Source organism: Periophthalmus magnuspinnatus, chromosome 22, assembly GCF_009829125.3.
Source record: "Periophthalmus magnuspinnatus isolate fPerMag1 chromosome 22, fPerMag1.2.pri, whole genome shotgun sequence".
Taxonomy (NCBI): Eukaryota; Metazoa; Chordata; class Actinopteri; order Gobiiformes; family Gobiidae; genus Periophthalmus; species Periophthalmus magnuspinnatus.
The window spans coordinates 9,197,785-9,219,007 of record NC_047147.1 but is presented as its reverse complement, the minus strand read 5'-3'; the positions used below and the strand labels follow the sequence as shown (position 1 = coordinate 9,219,007).

At 37.4% G+C, this 21,223-nt stretch overlaps 1 protein-coding gene across 1 annotated transcript; it reads left to right on the top strand.

Moving 5' to 3' along the window:
• The first annotated feature begins 1,169 nt into the window (after positions 1 to 1,169).
• On the top strand, positions 1,170 to 20,225 carry dnaaf9 (dynein axonemal assembly factor 9). The gene is given in 39 exon segments (XM_033988774.2): positions 1,170 to 1,312; positions 1,917 to 1,993; positions 2,077 to 2,202; positions 2,275 to 2,399; positions 2,482 to 2,578; positions 2,664 to 2,704; positions 2,707 to 2,747; positions 2,749 to 2,770; positions 2,848 to 2,925; positions 3,006 to 3,107; positions 3,772 to 3,827; positions 3,910 to 4,045; positions 4,332 to 4,413; positions 4,574 to 4,610; positions 4,705 to 4,789; positions 4,858 to 4,934; positions 5,008 to 5,052; positions 5,144 to 5,189; positions 5,495 to 5,606; positions 5,849 to 5,919; positions 6,016 to 6,063; positions 6,159 to 6,246; positions 6,348 to 6,451; positions 6,521 to 6,664; positions 7,213 to 7,298; positions 7,411 to 7,512; positions 7,858 to 7,975; positions 8,064 to 8,152; positions 8,626 to 8,760; positions 9,074 to 9,199; positions 11,251 to 11,288; positions 11,421 to 11,556; positions 12,140 to 12,226; positions 12,985 to 13,091; positions 13,372 to 13,446; positions 13,854 to 14,014; positions 14,607 to 14,672; positions 14,741 to 14,834; positions 15,218 to 20,225. Coding segments are annotated over 39 exon segments (3,423 nt in total). The 5' UTR covers positions 1,170 to 1,256; the 3' UTR covers positions 15,325 to 20,225.
• The last annotated feature ends 998 nt before the right edge of the window (positions 20,226 to 21,223 follow it).

Here is a 21,223-nt window from a genome sequence, read left to right as displayed (position 1 = left end):
GTACTTCTTGATTCTTTGTAAAATAAAGCTTACATTGTGCTACATACAATCAGACACATTGTGACAACAATGAATATGCACTTTAGTAATCATCGCATGAAAAAGTAAGAACAACCATAACAACTAAAAACACTTAAAAGTGGAACAAAATGTTCTAGTGCAGTCTGAGCATTTCATTGTGTGAACGTAGTAATGTATCAAGTTCGAATACAACAAAGTACAGTGTTGTTGTGTTGAACGTAGCGAGTCTGTTCTTTGTTGAATCTCTGATTCTTTATTTGATTCTGAATGTGTTAGCATTAGCTTCAAATTTGCTGACTTTCTGAAGCTTAGAGTAAAGCTACTTTACTTTTGCTAGTAACTTGTCCACAATATTTTAAATCTAACGCAAAGTAATAACGATGTCTAAATTAACATCTAAGTTACTCACATATTTACTTGAATTGTAATCCTCATATCTTGGACTGCTACACTCTGAAACACTCCTGTGCCTTGATCGCTCAAGTGTTACGCTAAACGGCTAGTTGCACGTTAACTGCGGTCATGTGACAGATCAGCTGGTTTGGCTGACGTGATTGGCCAAACCTTGGCACGAGGTGGGCGTTCCAGCTGCACATTCTTCTTTCTTGATACCGCTTTTACTTAATTTTCAAAGTAAAATACATATTAAAATGTTTTTAAAGGCACTTTTAATAACCCTGGTTGAAAAAACAGATTATCAAGTCCGTGCTCAAGTAATTGTCTCTTACAAATATGTAAGTTAACCAAACAACGTTTCCCCAAAAATTCAGCTGTTGAATGTACTTAAAGTCAATGCATTTACTAAAAAGTAAGAAACAAGCAGAGCAACCTGATCCATTTTCTGGGGATTGCACCATCGCCTTTGCTCCTTGCCGCTGTCAACGGCCCAAAACAAGACTGGACTAAAGCACAAAAAGGGGGGTTTCGTTTTGCGTACTTTTATACAACGCAAACAACGTCCTTTATAAATAATTGTTGAATATATACTTATGTGTAATATTTGCTTCTCATGGTTTGTGACTTTTGTTGCTCTAATAAGGTTGCGTTGTAATTATAATTCCCGTAAATCTTTTAGTTACACACCCCTATTTTTGCGTTGGTCTAGTCCGTTGCTACGTTATTTGTAGACATTCTCCAGGGTCGATGGAGAAGATGTAACTAGTGATTGGGCCTGAAAATATTTAACCTTTGTATTGTAAAGCATTTCGACTCTGACAAGTTTTATCGGTGGCATTATGGCCGGTATAAGGAGGATGAATGGGAAGTATTCTGGTGTTAATCCAGCTGTAAGGTAATGGCGATAATAACATTCGAATCAAGCAATAAAGCTACTCTGGCGCTAGCGTTAGCAGAACAGCTGTGTCGGCATTCCTTTGGCTGTTACTAGGGCTATCTACAAACTAATGCTAAAGATTGAAGTGCTAATGTATTTCTCTTATAATGGTTTTATCAGGTGCGTCGTTTGCGTGAAAGTGAAAGTAAAAGCGGCATAACAAATCTATCTACAGCTTTTAACTGAAACACACCACTGCAATATGATGCCTTACATTTTAGTGTGTTTCTGATTTTGATTTACAAATTGCAGAATCTCGGTGCTACGAAGCGGTCATAAAATTTAATAAGATCACTATGAATTAGTCTCTATGGTATACAAAAAGCTCCTTTACATGCACATGATTTTTTTCAAGCAATGGTGAATTAATGGATTTAATAAAATAATAATAATAAAAATTATAATAAAAATAATAATGATAATGATAATAATAATAATAATGCCAGCCTGGTCATATTAATCCATTTCACCTGTCACCTGTTGTACAAAATCCACAAAATCAAGTATCTTATTTATGACCCATATTTACAGATGTTTTTTTTGGGTTTTTTTTTTCTTTAAGCTGCTGTCGGCTGCGCCAGATCCAGTCTTTGCTCTGTGGTGAAACTGCAACTCCAGATGGAATACTGTGTTCTCTTGGTATGTTTGTCTTGGTAAAAATCTTAAGAAAGCCAGTTCTTCTGATATGTTTGCTTCCAATATACTGTTTTTGTGCACGGCAGGAATTGATAGCCGATATAATGAAGGATGCACAGAGCTTGCCAAATACCTGTTTTATGGACTATATGGGAGAAAACAGTCCAGTCTCGATCATACTAGTGGGGATTTTTCTGAGGAGATGCTTGATGGTATATTACTTTTTCTCAAACTCTTTATTGTAATTCTTGACTGCATACTAATTTGTTATGTTCTTTTCTCAGACGTCATCCTGTTGATTAAGTCGGAGGGTGTTCATCTTTACTGCAACCCTCTGAATTATAACTACCTTTTGCCCTATATCTCTCACTGGAGGAACCTGCATCTCTATTGCATGACAGAATCAGAGGTTTGCAATGCTAGTGTTGCTATGGTGTAACACTGTAGGTTATAGTTCTTCTCGTTTGTAAATATTTCATTCCTCTTCTCAGTATGAGGATGAGGAAGCTGCAGAGGAATTTAAAATCTCCAGTTTTGTTACTATGGTGCAAGACTGTTACAATATTGGAGTACCTTACAGCTCAAGAGGTAAATTACACAATTATGCCATCCATATTTAAATAATTAATAATAAATCAGCAATAACACACTATTTTTCATGTTTTTGTTTCAGGACATGTTCAAAAATTTGATATGTTCATGGTTGAAAAAATGGCCCATTAATTCAGGCATTTGCTCTGGAAGGCATTGGTGGAGGAGCTTCTTACCTTAAAATTCAAGGTACATTTTAACACTGGTTACATCTTCAAATATTATTGACAGCTGCTGTAACATTTGATGCTCTTTATTATTTTAAGCTTATTGACATGAGTGAGAAATTGTGGGAGGTGTATAACAAACTGGACCCAGTGTCTCTTGAGCATTTTCTTTCAGAGGTAACACATCTGTACATATCTATTGTTATCATCACAGCTGTATACAACAAAATGCACAGTATATAATGTCCTTCTTTTAGGACCTGGTCACATTTGAGAAGCAGTGGAGCAGTTTCTTCTCCAGCATGGACCTGGAGAGCCATTTGTCCATCCTGGAGCTGTCTGAAGCTCAGGCAGGAGAGGTAAGTTTAGACATTATCAATAACTCAGACACAGAACAAGAGCTAACCACGTTATCCTTTCTGTGTGAGCATTGTTATATGAGAATAATTATAGTAATAGTGTTATAAAAGACTAGACCTCAGCTATTGCATATTGATGCTTGTCTACACGTGCATGTTATTATTTCATCACCATTGTCTAATATATTGAAACCTTGCAGCAAGGCATGGGATGATGCTGAAATTTGGTATCACGATTATCATGGCCAAAATAACTGCAATTAACAATAATGTCATGATAATTATTTGTTGCTGGTGGTTTAAAAATATTCTGGATATGAATAATATTATAATATTATGAATACGTTCCATATTTAAACAACTGTTATAGAAGTGTACTTTTTTGTAAGTGACCACAACTAGACATGGTGTTCATGTCTGTATACATTATAACGTGCAATGTCTTTTTTTTTTACTATTCACTATGAACCAGATATTCTGTGTTCTTAATAAAGATCGAATTGTTCTGCACATGCTAGTGAAATAAAGGTGTTTATCTTTGTTGGTAATTGTCATGATTACATAAAATGTCTACCCTTTTTATCACGATAAATGATATTATTGTTTATCCCTATTTATAGCTACCCCAATCAAACAGATCAATCTGTTTCACTTTTTTCCGCAGTCGTTTCGAACATACTATTCCCATGGACTTATCTCAAGCAATATTACAGATAAAAGGTGATTAAAAACAATTTGTAGTGTACAGTATACATAATTACAGAACCGGTCATTCTTATAATGCTTTTTTCTTTTATTCCAGTAAAAATCAGCAGCCCTTTGTACTATTTGGAAGACACAGTTCATCTGAGGATTTTGAAAACTACTCATTCAACTTTCCTTCAGAGAGTCACCAGGTCCGCAACACAGGGCCCCAGGGCTCTACTGCTAGACAGATGGTAAGCAGAAGAGGTAAAAAATAAAAATCAGCAAAAATGACAGAAATAGTCTCAATATTTATTCATACAATAACCATTCATTCAGAATTTCAAATTACATTCTCAAAGCCTACATGTTTTGTAAATACAATACAAAAATGTATTGGACACGACAAGGAAGAATTAAGTTCAAAGTCTTAACTAAAATGCTTTCCATATAGTTGACAAACCCCAGAGTACATGTTATAAGGATAGTAAGTGCCTGTGATATTAAGTTAACTTTGCCCTAACAAAACCATTACTCTAGGTTCTACAGTGTGTGGCACCTAAAGGACCTCTTTCCTGCTCAAGGACTTATTTCTTTGGGACAACACACACCCCATTCCTTGGTAAGTGCTTGTTCATTGCGTAAACCAGCACAGCCCCTCTGTATCCTGGGGTTGTGTATCTGGTGGTAAGTATAGTTTTATTTTCTTAACGACATATTATGAGAAGGTTACAGGCTTGTTGGAATCTAAAAATGTGTTGTTTTGGTTGTTGCACCTATAGGATATGAAAACACACAACAGAAGAACTCTGAGGTTTTGTAAGTCGCTTTTGTTTGATCTCTTTTCATGTTGTGAATCCAATTTTCTTGACCTGAGAGTTCAATCTCTTCTTTTCTAATTTTATTTTTTCAGAGTTTTGTCCCAGATTTATGCAGCAGTTGTTCAGGCTGTCCTATCAGGGATCAAGTGCTACTCATCCACCTCTAGTCTGACTAAAGTAAGCATCTTAACATTTGTGTATTTTTTTACTGCTTGTGAAGTAACAGATTTGTCATTTTATTCCAGGCTAAGGATGTGGCAGAAAACACATTTCTGTTGGCTTTAGACTCCATGAATTTATGTCAATACCGTACTGCTCTGAGGTGATAACAGATAACATGTTATTAAAAGATATCAGTGTGTCAAAAATATTTAATTGAATTTTTGTACTTAAAGGTCTAAATGTGAATTCAATATTCAGGCAGTGGACAGCGATGGAAGGTACTGTCAAAATAATATGACTATGACTAGTTTTGTGCTTCAAAAAACAAAATGATTTGTCATTATTTTTGTAATTATTTTTCTGTTTCAGAGTGAGACCACTGGACGATGATGGCAGTAGTTACTTAGTGAAAATGGTATTTTTTTAAAAAATAACTCTCCCAAATTTTTGTAAAACATTTACTTTTGCCAGTCTATACATTTTTATTTGAGTTCAGTGGATGTGTTATAATGTGATTATAATTGTACAGTATAGCCACTGTATAATTTGAAGAATCACCTCATACATAATACTAAAGTGGTGCAAAATTAGAAATTAATGTTAAAAAACTGAATATTTTATGATCATCTTAGTATTCACTATCATTTTCTTAGTTTTACTTCTATAGACTAACAACATTAAGGGTTTAGTCTGATTTTGTCTATCACTGTGTGCTCAAAGGCCTCGATGACAGTGCACAACATCCCAGATCTGCAGTGGGACAGGGGCGATATGGGCTCTGTCATCTTCTCTGAATCCTTCCTGGAGTCCAGCATCAACATTCAGCAGAAAGGTCGAGCCCTGATTTGATCATGTCTAATTAGACAATGATTGATAGATTCTGTGACCAAATCTAATTTACTCATGTATTTAAAGCCAGACGTGACATCATTAGCAATTTTGAAGCAGCAGATGCTAAAAATATTTCATTGTATGTTTCTGAAGCAATATTTGTTATTTATCATCCACACATTATCCAGCTGATGGGATTTAGGTTAGTTCACTAGAGTCTCTGGTCTGTTTTCTGTCCTCCAGATGGCACTGTGTCCTCAGATAGCTGCTACACTGTTCTCACAACGTCTGTGCCTTGCTATGCCTGCTGGCAGGTATGTGTGCAGCAGAAAATAAACCTTTAAATACTATGATAGGTCATTTGGCATATGTTTTTGGATGTTTACCCTTTATCTTCATCAAAAATGTAGCTGGAAGCTGATGTCAAACAATCTGAAGAAGCACAAAATCTCACAAAGGTAAATCCTAAGGTGCAATGAAAACGAGACCATTACAATGTAGATGTATGTAAATGAAATCAGTTGATGAAGAGAATTCTGTGAATTCTGAATAGAAAGAAGGCGGCTGTCTGGGGACTGCTCTGACTGCTGCAGATGCTGCATATGTGCACTCCAGCAGTAATCTCTCCACACCTGAAGAAGGTAATGATGAAAACTTTATTGTCAAGTAGTTATGTATGATGTGTTAAATGTACTGTATATCTATGTCATTTCATTGTCCAAATGTTTGCTTGTATTTTTAGGGAAGATTGTTTTCTTCTCTGAGGGGCTCTTGTTCATCCACTCTCAATATGGAAGTATCACTATTTCAAGAGATCACATAAGCTCAATCAAGCTATATGACTCAGTAAGTGATTGTATTTGTTTGTAGACACACACTCACTTATTTACACATTCTGTTTTTGCACTTCTATAGGACTCCAGTTCTTTAGCCTCTCTGTTTGTGGAGTATGAAAAAACGCTGCTTCCATACCTCCCATTTCCTCTGCACAGCTCAGACCAGTGTCTGGTGTTTGCTCTGCAGCCTCGTTCCAAGAGCCACAAAGCCTTTTACTCCAAGGTATGACATTCTGGGAGTCACATTGGGATAAAAACTTTACGAGAGGGTTCCTTCCCTTGTTGATCACTGAGACATCTTGGGCAGCAGAAGATGACCTCTGCTTAAATGGTAAATGGTCACATTTTTCTATAGCCACCTTCAAGGCACTCAAAGCGCTTTACAACAAGGAACCAATCACCCATTCACACACCAGTGTACGCAGACACTGAGGGCAAGGTGGGTTAAGTGTCTTGCCCAAGGACACAATGACATTGGCATTCATCTGTGTGAGCTAGAATCACACTGCCAACCTATGGATCAGTGGATCTGACCGCTCAACCAATGATGTTTATGTCGAGAGTGGGATTTGAACCGCCACCTTCGGATCAGTGGACAAACACTCTACCAACTGAGCTACTGTCGCCCCGCTTAATCCTCCATCCGCATAAGATGTATTCCTCTCGGTTTATTTATCCTGTCTATGCACAATGATTACACAAGTCTTTTTTAGCTATACATATACAGTGTTACATTATTATTTGATTTTAACATATTTTTCTTATTGTTAGGTTTTACCTGTTTGGCAAAACTCAGATTTTGGATTGACTCTACAGATTGTGGATCAGGAACAGTTGGTTTGGAACCAAACAAACATGTAGGGACAATATTTGCATTAAACCTATCTATTTAGAGTCAAATTATATCAGTATTTTATTTATTTGTGTGCTGAGCTTGTAAATAAAGTTATTTAAAACTCTTTATTCCAGGCACTGCAGACTCCAGAAGCTGCACGACAGTCAGGAGCCCCCAGTGGCCAAACGCAGAGGAAACATGAAGACTTCATGCTCTCAGCTGCCAGAGCTGGACATGTCAGTACAGTTTCCACTCTCTATACAGGGCTTTAGAGCTGAACGAGACCCCCAATAAAACTTGATGCTAAGTCCCATTCATAATAAACTGTATTTATATCTTTCCAAAATAATTCAAGAGAGTATTTTTATTTATTATTTAGGGATGGCTTGTTTTGAATTGTTTTTGTTGATCAAGCACTAACAAAGAATATTGAATTTAATCCTGAATCCTTTTTGCATTGACTCTATGCTATCATCTATTCTAATAATTGAATACACTTAATACATAGCCATGTCAAATAGTCTTGGGTTGAAAACATGGATCCTTTTCTCTATTCTATTCCCATATCCCGCTCTCCCCAGGTTTCTACAGCACTTTGCCTTAAGTAGCATTAGTCATGAGCCCATTTTGAATGATCACCTGGGGGCACTCTTCCCCTCCACTGAGCTGAGGAAACCAGTCAAGAGCCAAGGAGACAAGGTAGAGGACGGCCTTTCCTTTTTATTATCCTACACTGAGTGACTGTAAAGTTGTGCTTATCTGACCTGGGCTTTTTGGTGTATTAAAGGTTGTCATTACCATCATCACTGGACTGCCCGGGAGCCATAAAACTAGACTTGGTCAATTTCTGGTGAACTTCAGCAAAGAACGTGGAAGGTTGGCAATATATTACAGAAACGTTTTAAGGAATTTAGTTTGAACTTGTCAGAATGAAGGCCTTTAAGCCATTGGCAGTATTTCATTTTATAGGAACAAGCAAAGTGTTAATAGTAATATATATTGTTAAACGTCAAGAAGATGCTATCTATTGTCTTCTTGGTACTGTTAATAGACAGTGAAATTTATATTTAAAAAAAATATAATTTTGAATTGAGAACAATTTTAGATTTTAGCTTTTAGCTTTTTATGCTGTTTCGATTCTTCATATGTATTTTAAATTCAGGGTGGTAATGTGTTCTTGAGTAGGAAAAAAACAGACGACAATTGTTTTACTTTTTTATTCAAGGACAGCCTCACAAGCACTTGAATTTCACTTGAAAACATTTGTTCATGTGTTAAATGTTGTTGAATCACTGTTAACTTATTAATACTGACAGCTGAAATCTACACGCTCTGTGATGCCCCTTTAGGTGGGTGGTATATGAGGATGGTTCTGACAGCTGCGACCGTTTCTCAGCCTCTCACCTCCAGCAGTTCTTGTCTGGTTTCCTGGAGAGCCACCCAGGCCTGAGAGGCAAAGCCCGTCTGCTGCTGCTCTCACCTGGGTAGGGACGCCCCGGGACCTGCTTCACACTGAGCACAAACAAAGACACCGCATTACACCACTTTAGCAACAAACAAAACACGGGCTTTAGTAGAGAAATCTGCCACAGTTGTCACATTAAAATGTTTTGGCATTTATAAGGAAGATTACAGAAAACAGGAATACCAATATACTATATCTGATTTATTACAAAACATATACATATACACATAGATAAATAATTACTTTAAGCTTTCTTTGACTGAAGCATATCTGCCGAAATGAAAACCATTGATTTTTTATATATTAATAAGAAGTGAATATGTTTTCCACAGTTACACAGATGTTTTGGATGTGATCCAGGCCATTCTGTTCCACCCTGATCCGGCCGCCCAAGCATGTTTCACCATAGGCGCAGTCACTGCCTGCATTGACCCCTTAGCCTCCTGCATGGAGCACAGGTAACATAATGAAGATCTGCTTTGGTTCTTCCCATTCACACAGCACAAAGACCCACTCACAGCAGCCCCAGCTTCCCATTGTGTCGTAAGTAATGGATTTCAGGACTGAGAGAGTTCACACCTGGATTAACACTGGCCACTCGTTACCCGAGCTGAAGAAGGCATTTTAATTTCACTACTGCACAAGACTATATATATCTATAGCAGTAATAATAGGCTCTGAACAGGTATAGGCTCTGCTCCTGTTTACTGTAATTTGAAAATTACATGACCTCTCAGATAAGAGACACAAAACTTTGACAGTCTAAAGAGTTGTGAAATTTAAGCCTTGTAGAAGCACTGAATTTGAAAACAAAACTTTGAAAAAAGAAAATACAGAGAAATAACAAAAATGGCTTAATTTGCATTCTTCTTGCACTGACCCAAGCGAACACTGGTATGATAGACAGGACAGGATGTTGATAAATTGCAAAAGCACTCAATGTTTCCAGGAGGTTACGTGACACTTTTGGTTATTAAAACTCAAGGCCTGCTGCTTTTCAGAGAAAGGATCAGACCCACATTTAATCTGACTGTGCTTTTGTCGCAGGCTTTGGTCGTAGCTTACCGAGTTTCTCACTGTCACAGATTGACTTTTTTGCTCCACACAATACGACATACCACTCTGTTTAATAGTCTTTATAGCTGCCCTGTGAGAAGCAAGGCCAGCATTATTTTACTGAAAGTTCCACCAAGGGACATTTCCAAAAAACTTAAGTGTTTACGTGAAGTACATTTGAAGATATACGGTTATTTCCAAAAGATAATATTCCAACCAAAAATCACAATTAAATGGTACATGCTCAAAATACTTACAAGATATAAAAAAATAGAGGCTGCAAAGTGTGAAATTAGTACAAGTCAAAGAAGAACAATATCTAGAAATGTTATATCATTACTATTACACTATTGTACTCATTTGCTGTAATTTAGTTTACATTTAGAGTTCATTTTTTCAGTAAAGAAGTATTTTTCTAATATATGGAGATCTTGTCTAGTGTTTGACATTTTGAGTCTGGGTATGGACCTGTTGCGATGATCCTTCAGAGTGACAGCTCCATTCAACTCTGCAGTAGAAAAATGTGTAATAAGAGGTTTAGTCAGCTATGGAGTTAGTATTGACTTTTCCATTTGAGACATCTTCAGCAGCCCCCCCTGCCACTTGCTGTTGCTAGGGGCTGCAGCATGGACGTCCCTGGACCCCGGTGTAGCACTAATTGGGTGTGGTTAGCCCAGCTTAGGCCTGACCTGCTTGTCACCCCCACAGCATAGCCCGCTAATCTCCCTGATCCACATGAGCGGCCCACTCTCGCTCCTCATTGAAGCTCATCAGTCAGTCATGATCCATTCTTTGTGATGGATGTGGACAGTTCATTACATCAGGACAGAAAGATAAATGCCTTTCAAAGAGCCTCCGCATGCAGGCTTCCTAAAAGCTGCACAGTGCTGCTGCGGCTTTGATAACATGAAGCCCCTCTCAGAATGGCTGTTCAGTGACCAACCACTGATCGATTTAAAAATATCTCAGGATAAATAGTGCTTTCTCTAATCCATATAAAATTTAATTACAAAAAGCCTTTTCATTGGCCGGTTACAAACTGTAGTAATGATGTCATATGAGAAAGATCTCTTGACAAATTTAACATGACTTAACCATGACATAAAAATAGCCATTTTGTTTTTCTACTCTATATTGAAATTTGTTCAGATCGCCCAGGCAAATTTTTTTATTTTTTTGTAAGACTACTATGTTTATGTTCTATAGCTTATAATTTACACACACCTACAATTTAATTCAAGCATTAAATGAAATCAGACTCTTGCATGGCCAGGGCTTGCCTTAAAACAAAACTCTGAACAATATCTAAGAGCCTTGCTGTTTATATATGCTATGTGCTGAAACCTGAAACAATGCTACTGGCTAACATAGAGATATATCATAAGTATTAGAACACTTTGCAGGGGAGTTTTAATATGATTTTTGTAATAAACACTGTGCCTTTTGTTTTTAGGTTTGCCTTTCCCAAACTCTTGGAGCAATGCAGCCAAGGTATGCCAATGAGACACATAACTTTGAAATCAAAAGTGCAGTGCTATTCCTGCCATGGCTATACAGTATACATAAAATAGGAAATGTATGTGATTTTTTTCCTCCCTCTTACTGCTCTTTGCCTTGTGTCAGGTATTGTGAGTACAGTGGTGTTCACCAGTCTGACAGCGGAGCAGAAGCACCCTCTCCTGCAGCATGTTCAGCAGCTGGTACGCTCTGCCAACCCCACCGCTGCCTTCATCCTGGCTGAGAAAGGAGCTGTCACCAGGTACGCGCCACCTGAATTATGATCAATGCCACAAACAGTCACTTTACTGCCTTTATCTTTTCAAAATATATTCACTACAGGATACAACTCCTTTTTTTACACAGGCGAGTGTCTAAATCTGTCCAGTCAAAGCTTTATGAAATCCTTTCTGACTAGAAGCTTTACACAAATGTGACACAGAGGCTTTTGTGAACGGGATCTTTCATGTTTTAACTTCTACTTGTAATTTTAAGGTTTACTATTGACTATTAATTAATTTGTTTGTTGAATACCAGGGTTACTCGAAAAATAAAGGTCAGAATTTTATTCATTATAGTTGTATAATTTATAGTTACAGTCCATGCATGAGTCCATTTACATGGAAATGAATACCACCACTGAAGCTGACTGAACAAATGATTGATTGGCTGTTCAATACATACAAAATGTAATGGTTTGCCAGTCTCATGGGACAAAAACAAGTTATTCTTGAACTAAAACATGATCTGCCAGATCTCTGTTCAAACAGAGATTTTCCAGTTCTCTTGTAAAATGTATTTAATTGCCATAGTTAGAATTATATATCTTCTCTGCTCTCCTGTAGGACTGAAGATGTGAATGTGATATTGTCAGACAGCAGTTTTAATGAAGCACAGATGCTGAGAGCGCGTTACGTCCTCTATCCCGGCTGGTAAGGCTCCTCAATGTGACCCCTGTGTGCTGTCCACTCAACCTTCAAGCAGCAGATTGGTCCTGATTCCTGGCGCAGTGTTGGCTCCTCTTGCTGCAGCCTGGATTCTTCCCTGTGGCTTAATTGCCTGGCGGCATGCGTGCTGGGGGTATCGGGGGCTGATTGCTGTAAAGCCCCTCAGGACGGCTTGTGTTCTCTCACCAGCTGCCTCCTGGAAGCACAGTAACAAGCTACGGCCGTGTACACACAGGGGGTCTGCCTCCTCTGGAGCAGGGCTATGCCTTGGTGCTCAGTCTAATGTGAACCTCAGTAAATCCCATGTACACTATCCACACACATGTGACACTACTTTTACTGACCTGTGAGCTTTAATTGAGGTAAATGTGTCTCCAGTAAAAGGGGAAACTTTATTGAGAACCTATGTTTGCGCTAACAAGGGTTTATTGTATTGTAGCACAGTAATTAAAATGTATGATGCCAGATTTTGATTACATTTGTAGGTAATTTAAGACATTTGTTGTGGTTAGATTTGATTAGAACAATGAAAACTATTTGATTTCAAGTTTGATATTATTTGGAAGCGTTGTAAAATGAGGCCACTCATACCAGCCACAGGAAGCAAACAATTACTTTTAGGTCACATTTGTTTTTGTATATGCGTATATAGAAATACACCTCTAAACTAGACGCTTCTTGGTTAGCCCGAAACAGTCTTTGAGATGTTTTAAATGTAACTTTGTGACTGTGTTTTATTTGAGGTGCAAAGGGCGGTTCTTCACTGGTGCTGGGTCTGTGGTCCTCTCACAACGGCGGCTGGTATTCACTCGGCCCCTGGAGAGGCCTTTATTTGTCGCCCGCTGCAAAGGTGAGATGGAACAAAATGCCTGGCCCTCTTTTACTTTTACACATGACACAAGCCTTAGATACAAGCGGGCAGAGTTTGACCAGGGTTATATAAGCTCCATACCACCAAATATGGAGACAACTTCACTCACAGTAATTGTCTATGAGCCATAAAATTGCCCCATATGGGTGAAATAACTTGCAGAAATAAATAACGGAATTTCTAAATAAAATACTGTAATCAAGCAGTATTGATCTGTTAAATCTCTATTTTAATATCTTTCCATTTGATTTCATTGCAGCGTTAAAATCATCTTTGAAACCTAGCCCTTTCCATGGAAATGTCTACAATATTTCAGGCAGAATGTGCTTTTCTGGTAAGGAACTATTTTGAATTAAATGTGCCTAAACTAAAAGTAAACAAAAATATATATTTATTTTATTTTACTTTTCATCCTTAATTTAAAAAAAAGTTTGCCCTGCCTTGAAGACTCTATATGCCTAATAATGGTAGGAAGTTTCTCTGTGCAGTGTTAGTGATGAGGGCTAGTAAAATAATTATTGTATTCAGACTCCCTTTTGCCTGTTAGAGCTGTGTTGATGTTTTTGCTGATAGACATTTTCCATTAAACACTTATTATTTCTGAGAACCATTGGGGTGACTCAAAGGTCATATGTATGTAAAGGCGTAAACAGTGCTCCGACAGCCGGCTGGCAGCATGTAGAGCCACTGTGGCAGGTGCCTTATGAGGTGTGAACCAGGCTTTCTTCTTTGGGCCTTTAGACTCCGACCAAACCATGGAGGTGACTTATAACACAGTGAGCGGGACCCTCTGTGTTGTCCCAGCCAGCGGCCCCCAGACCACTTCCTGTTTCCTGGTCTTTGATGGTGTGGGCCTGACTGAAGATGGACTAAAGGACTGGCTCCGTCTGTGCACCAAGCAGGTAGATATCTAAACAGTGCTATTGTTTTGTAATATTTTAAGTTCATAAATACAGCAAACACATTAACATTAAGGTGGGATAAAACATCCTTACTGTTTAAACAAAAAACAAACTTAAACATTTATTGAGATTAGCCTTTGCAACTGCAGTGTCACTATCTAACATTCCTACTCATCCACCTGCTTGTGTCCATGGAGATGTTATTGCTTTGCCTGAGGTGCTCCACAGTATGGCATTAAACCTATCTATCGAGCATTTATTAATTTACATTTAGAACTTAAAAAATATGCATTGTACTATGAGAAACAATCCAGGTAAAGCAAGCATACCTCCATGGAGACAAGCAGGTCATAGAACTTGCACCAGAAATGTCTCATAGTGCAGCTTTAACAAACATGTATTGATATTAGCCTTTGTATCCACAGCATTAGTACACTGTGCAGGACAATAACAACAGAGGATTAGTTTAATATTATCATTCCACTTTTGTGTCCCTCTGACATCTCAAGCAGCTACTAATTATAACGTTTCATTCAAAATTTTTTGACTGTTGCAAGCAAGACAGAAACTGAAATGTATCTTTATTTTATAGAAACCCATAATGAAGGCCAAAAAGACCAAAGCCAGCCTCACTTCACAAGAAATCAACAAAATACATGTGAGTATTTACCTTTTCATTTGACTTGTAGATAAACATGATGTGAATTCATTTGTGTATCTGAGCAGGCAGCAAGGCATCTGGATCCATTACCAGCAGGATACTTCTACAATGGTTACCAGTATGTGAACTTCTTTGGGGAGAAAAGAAACCTACATCCAAGTATCCTTTGTTTGATGTACATTTTTAGAGCATTAATTTACATTAAAGAAGACATACTATGCCTTTTCAGGTATTTGGTATTGTAAACCCCTATATTGATTTAAAATGGCTTAATAACAGAAACAAGTCTATTGACGTCCTGTTCAAAACTACAGTTTAAAACTGATAGTCCTTACCAGTAGATGTTCTATGGATTTTTTTTTTCTGTTTGAGAAATGGCTACATGTCATTTTTGATCCCTATATGTATGTGGGTGAAAACAGACCATTCTGAGCACTTTTGAACTTTGAATTCAAAACAATACAAAATACAGGATTACTCAAGTAATCCTCATTATTAATTTGTTTACATATATTGTTTCCCGTACATCAGTGTTTCCTCAGACATGGACCAGTTTATTGACGAGTACATAGCTGAAGCCAACAAAGAAATCGAGTATTTCAACCAAGAGCTGGAGTTACACCCTCTGCCAGACCTGTTTGACCCATGAATGAACTGTCCGTATGTTCATCACTTCTACACCAGAAACACTGTGGGAGGGGCAAGGGCAAGTGGGGCTCATATCATACACTCTACATTCCTCCCAAATGTCCAAGTGCACTGGCAGCTGCAAGGGCCCATCCATTATTATCAGCTACGTCACTTTGTATTTCCCATTTGGTGCCAGTAAAAAAAAAAGTTAAACGCCGCTTAGTTTCAATTACATCACCCTTCAAGAGGCAGCTGACACATTGAGATTGCATTTGTCGACTTGAAGAGGGAAATCGATGTAGTTCTTGTAGGTACAGACAAGTTATGAGTTATTACAAGTGGAGACAAATGTAATATTGCTCAACTATGACACCAGGCTGTAAGTTACAAGAAGAGGTGGGTAGAATAGTTAAGTAGCAGTGTTCAAAATAATAATACTCCTACTCTTCCTCTTAAAAGTGCACTATGTAACTTTTCTAGTATCTAGTATTGTATTAAACGTGTCTATCTTGCGCAAAAAATATCTTGAAAAACATGAACTTTTACTGTGAGTGAAGTTGCTTCTCCACAAATCTGACCTTCACAGATCACAGTTTCATGCTTGTCTCTAAAGAGATGACTATATTTTGGAACAGTCTAGGCAAAACAATAACATCTTCATGTAGACAAGCAGGTGCCTGACCGTCAAAAATGTTACACAGTGTACCTTTAAAAACAGAATTTACAGAAGTTACTAAAGTTTATATAATATAGAAAATGCATCTTATTAAGGTTCATGAATCTTGCACAATTCTGAGGAATTTCCTTGCAGCTTTCTGTTTATCCCAGTTGGCAAATTAAAGTGTCTATTTTGGGCTTGGCTTGGATGGACGTGTGATACTTGGTGGACTCCCTCATGGGTTTTCTCAAGAAGCCCTCCTCCTTCTCCTTTTGTTGTCACCCAATCCGGGCCCCACCTGTTAGCTTGTCTGCGTGCCACGGCAAAGGCAGCAGTGGGCCTGGGAGCACGATAAACACTGCACAGACTACTGCTCTTGGATGACAATTGACGAACGCTAACATTAATCACATCGCGCTCTTTATTTTAAGGCTCCTAAAGTGAAACTAATGGAAGTGCAATAAAGCAGACATGACTCCCCGAAGCCAAGTGTCACAGCAGCTGCGGCCGTCCAGTTACATGTTACATCACCGCAATGCGAGCAAGGGTCCAAGTATTTAGTAGTCTATAAAGATGAACATTAATTTAACAAGACATTTAAATCACAGCATAAATTTATCGCGTTTAGTTTCTCTTAATGGACATGTTTACATGCATACCAAAAATCTCATTATTATCTGATTTCTGATTTCAGTTACATCTGATGTGAGTAATCTGATTTCTTTCTCATTGTTCACACTTCTACAGGTTTTCACAAGAACTATTGCGCAAAAAATAATAATTTGTAAATGACAAAAATGAAAGTGATTTTTTTTTTTAAATTGCACTTAAAATACAAGAGTTGCAGTAAAAGTGCATTGATTAACAGACACTTATCACAGGCATTTTTTGATGATCAGATTTCTTTTGTGCGTGTAAACACAAACCAAAAAATAGTTATTCTGTAATGTACCCACTGTTCTGAGCATCATAGCAAGCAGTTCAGTTATATCAAATTATATTATTTACTATGCTCAGAACATACATTTCTGTTTGTTGTTGTTCAAGTTTTGCCCTAGTTTGGATGAATCTGATGAATTTGAGTTTATTTAGACTTCGGAGTGTCTGCAATCTTTTTGTGGCAACTGGTACAAAGTTGCATAAATCCAGATGTGTGCTGTGGACTGTAGGAGTTGGAGTTAACTGTTTTGAGTTTGTCTTCCTTCCGTTACAAATTCCAGGAGAGGTTAAAAACAACAACAGCTAGAATGATTTTCTGCAGAAGTTTTATATTAATTAGATTTTTTAAGTGGTTCATTATTACTTTAATCTTTATAGATTCAGCATTTATCCAACAGTAAACATTTACTTTGCCATAGCTCTCACACATATTATTGACTATGCATTGTCTTATTAAAGCCTTTCTCTAAAAAGAAAAAAACAAACAAACATTGTAATATAGTATATAAAAGATATTTAAAAGAAATTTCAGATGTTTGTAAGTAATACATTAGTTAAAGTTAAATTTGAAAACTATATGTCACGTCCAGAGGTTAGTTGATTTCTTCAAAATGAATGAAAATCTATGAAAATATAATTGTTTGGGGAGCGGTGTTTTAAGCCTCAGTATCTGTCAACAGCTCCTAAAGACATTTTAATGAATAGGATTATTTCCAGTGAGAGACTATTTCCGTCAGTAGACCTCTCAAATCAAGCCATAGTCACATGCCCCACTGTCTTTTAGCTAAATAAGATTGACACTACTTTGAAATGTGTTTTTTAGCATTTAAAGAGGAGTCCACAAACAGACTGACCTTAAAGTCCATGTTCACCTTTTTATTTTACTTAATGTTTTTCTAAGAAGTGCAATTCCTTGTTTTTATGCACTCTCTTAAACTGTACCCTCAAATAGATCTGTAAGGACAAAGAGACAAATGAGCTGCTAGATTCTCAGTCTTTCACAGCTTGGAGTATGGATTTACTCACAAGACCTAAAAATATTGAAGCCGTTTTAAAACAAGCAGTGATTCGGTAGACATACATTAACACTACACATGTATTAAACCAAACTAGAGCGAGACATGACAATATGAAACAGATATCTTAAGATCTAAGCTAAGATCTATAGCTGGATGCAGTGTGGCTTTCCATCCAGTTGCGCAATACTTTGGGGATATTCTTTGATTGACATTGCAAAGAGCTGTAAGACATATACGAGATGGGGGTGTCTTCACTAACAGCTAACGTTGACCAAAATACAAGTCCCTTAAGACCATGGGATTGTGTAAGATGCCACTAACACATACTATTCACTGTGTGCTATTAAATGTAAGGGTACTACTAGATGTGCACAGATCTGGCATAACTTTATAACGATGATATGATTTTTATGGTACGTGTTAAAGAGGGAGTTTTTTATTCCAATAGTTTCTCTAAAAATGAGTGAATTTTACATAAGTTCTGTTTTGAACTGAGCATCTCTAGAACTGTCTGCAATGGTCACTATCAGTGTAAGGAACTCTTATGTCTTATCTCTATAGGCTAACACTATTTTGCATGTTACAAATAGAATAACAAATACACTATGTACTTTGTATATATCCTACCTTTGCCTTTCACCAACATAGAGTAAACACGTCTATTTTAAATTACCTCAAAACAGAGTATTTTTATAAAACTGTGAATTCGCACAAGTTACACAAAAACAAAGAAGATGCAATTTTTAAATCAACAAGAGGATCTGATTGGGCTCAAATCGGGTTTCTCTGATCCAGCAGTGCCTCTGCAACAGACTGAAGGATCAAGTGTTGGTGAAAGGAAATCGCGTTTTTACTTTTGACAGCGGGTTAAGTAGACCAGTAAACTCACGGGCCACTGGAGGGCTCAAGATTATTCGGGTACTGAATGGACCAAATAATGGCTGGATATCAGGAGTACAAAAATACAGCTACAGTTAGTGGTTAAGTGTCAGATATCAACTTTACCATTAATAATTATAGCAATAGGTGCACAGCAGCACACTAGCTAGCTCACTGTGTCCCAAAGCTAACAGTCACTTTTATTAAAATTGGAAAACATAATATAAAAATATAAACAACCTGTTAAAATTCTAATTAAAGGGACTCTCCAATTATTTTATATGTAGAATACCTCAGTTTGTGGTGTTCTAATATTTATTATGCCTTAAAATTAGCATTAGCATCAGCACTGAGACATAAACATCCGTCTTTCTAAACCCAGAAGTGTCTTCTGATGTAATACCAGTATAAATTTTATTTGTGTGAGTTTTAACATGTTGTCTGTGACATCCACCTGTAGCTCCCTGTCCACTGCCTTATCTTTAAATATGTATTCATTTAAGTGTGACTCAACAAAAATCTCAGATTTAAAACTGGACAGGAAGTAGTGACGCTAACAGTGAGGTCGCTGGGCGCTACTGTGCACAGAGCCAATTTATGACATAAGATTTCTATAGGTTTATATTTGTACAAATACGTTTGATATCCAGTCTAGAGAGATTCAAAACCAGCATTAGATATACATGTGATTGAACTAATGTAACATTTGACCCATGTATATTTCACATTGGGGTCCCTCTGAGCCCTCCACAGCCTCTTTACCTGGCTCTGCACCACACTCTGTCAAACTTGTCCTCACCTGTATGTGGACAGACTTCTGTAGCTGATGTTATGGGACTAAAACAAGTTTGGTGAAAATATATGTACTGCATAGAGGAAACAGCAGTGATTGTTATCCAGTGGGGAATTTTCTTGTGTTGGTAAGCTTTTGAAACAATGTGGAGTTTTGTTAATAAGCCTGTATGGTACTTTTTGAGGAAATGGTTGATTTAAGAAGTGACCAAATATCTATCTAATAACTATCTCTAAAAACCTCAGGGGACTATTGATTGTAAATGGCTGATCTGTCTTATTGAGGTCCAAAGGGAACAAAAAAGTAATGTACAAATATGTTATACCTGATACTATACAGTTTAGCATTTGCTGTTAAAATGATTGATAGCAGGATTAGATTTGGGACAAAATCAAACTGCTCATGTCTTCTCCTCTATAACTTCAGACCGTCCGAAGTACCAGGACAATATTCACTTTTAATGATCTCTATTGTGAAGAAAATGTGACATTTTGACCTTCACATGTTCAGATCGAGGGAACCGGCTCAAATGCTTTTGCACAAATACTACTGTAACTTGTGTTTTTCCTGTGACTGAAGCTTTTATAATCTGTCCTATTTATTGACTCACATTATTCCATTAAATATTTATATGGCTTAACTGTTATGTTTCATGTGTCTTTTTTAATTGTGAACAGGTACGGAGTTGGCAGGAGGCAGTTTTTTCTGAAAGCTTTGTTTTTTGTTGTATTTTGTTGTTGTGTTGAAATTACTTCATGATACAAATTCCATGTAGTGTGATAGCATCTTCATAAAATCTTTACATTATCTGCTATCTGTCACAACAAGTCTGAGAGCAATAAAAGACCACTAACCATTCCCAGATATTTCCATATGGGATTGTGGTTCTGGTTTATACTTGAGATTTTGAAGAGTTTTGTCTATTCAGAAGATATAATATTTAGTTTTGAATTGTGAATTGCTTGTACAGAAGATGGCCTAATATTGATCTAAATATTCCTACAGTGTTGCATAACCAAGACAAACCTTACTGGTCAAATGGGAAGTGAATCAACTACATCTAAACTGCATTTATCAGACACAACCTCATCTCCCTAGAGCCCTTACAGCAAATCCTTTTATGAGCATCTTTTGGCGCTTAGATATTTTGAGTTTGTCCATGTTTAACAGACAGCTGGACTTCACTTCTCAGAGGAATCCCACTTGACACTGTCTCGCTGCGGCACACTTTTATTTCGGCTCAGTGGCATAAGGAGCACTCGTCCTTGTATTGTTGCCAGGCAGATCCAGCAGCCTGCATGGCTAACCTCTGACATCAATACAATCTCTACCCAGCGACTCAAGCAAGCAGGAACCCCCCTCCCCTTGGTAAAACACGCTGGCACCAAGTCTGTTTAGCTACACATTTGTACCCCCCTTGTTTTGATGCTGTGTTTTAACTTTAGGCACCAGCGAGGTCTATTTGAGGGGTATTATGACAGCCCCATGTAAACAGTCATCACTCAGAAAGCCAAAGCTGGGTCACTGCAATAATAGTGCTCAGTACAGAATAAGGGATTTGTACTTTCAACTCAGTGCATGACAATTTAATACTACATGAGCTGGAGATGGTCATTCTAAGTCTACATTA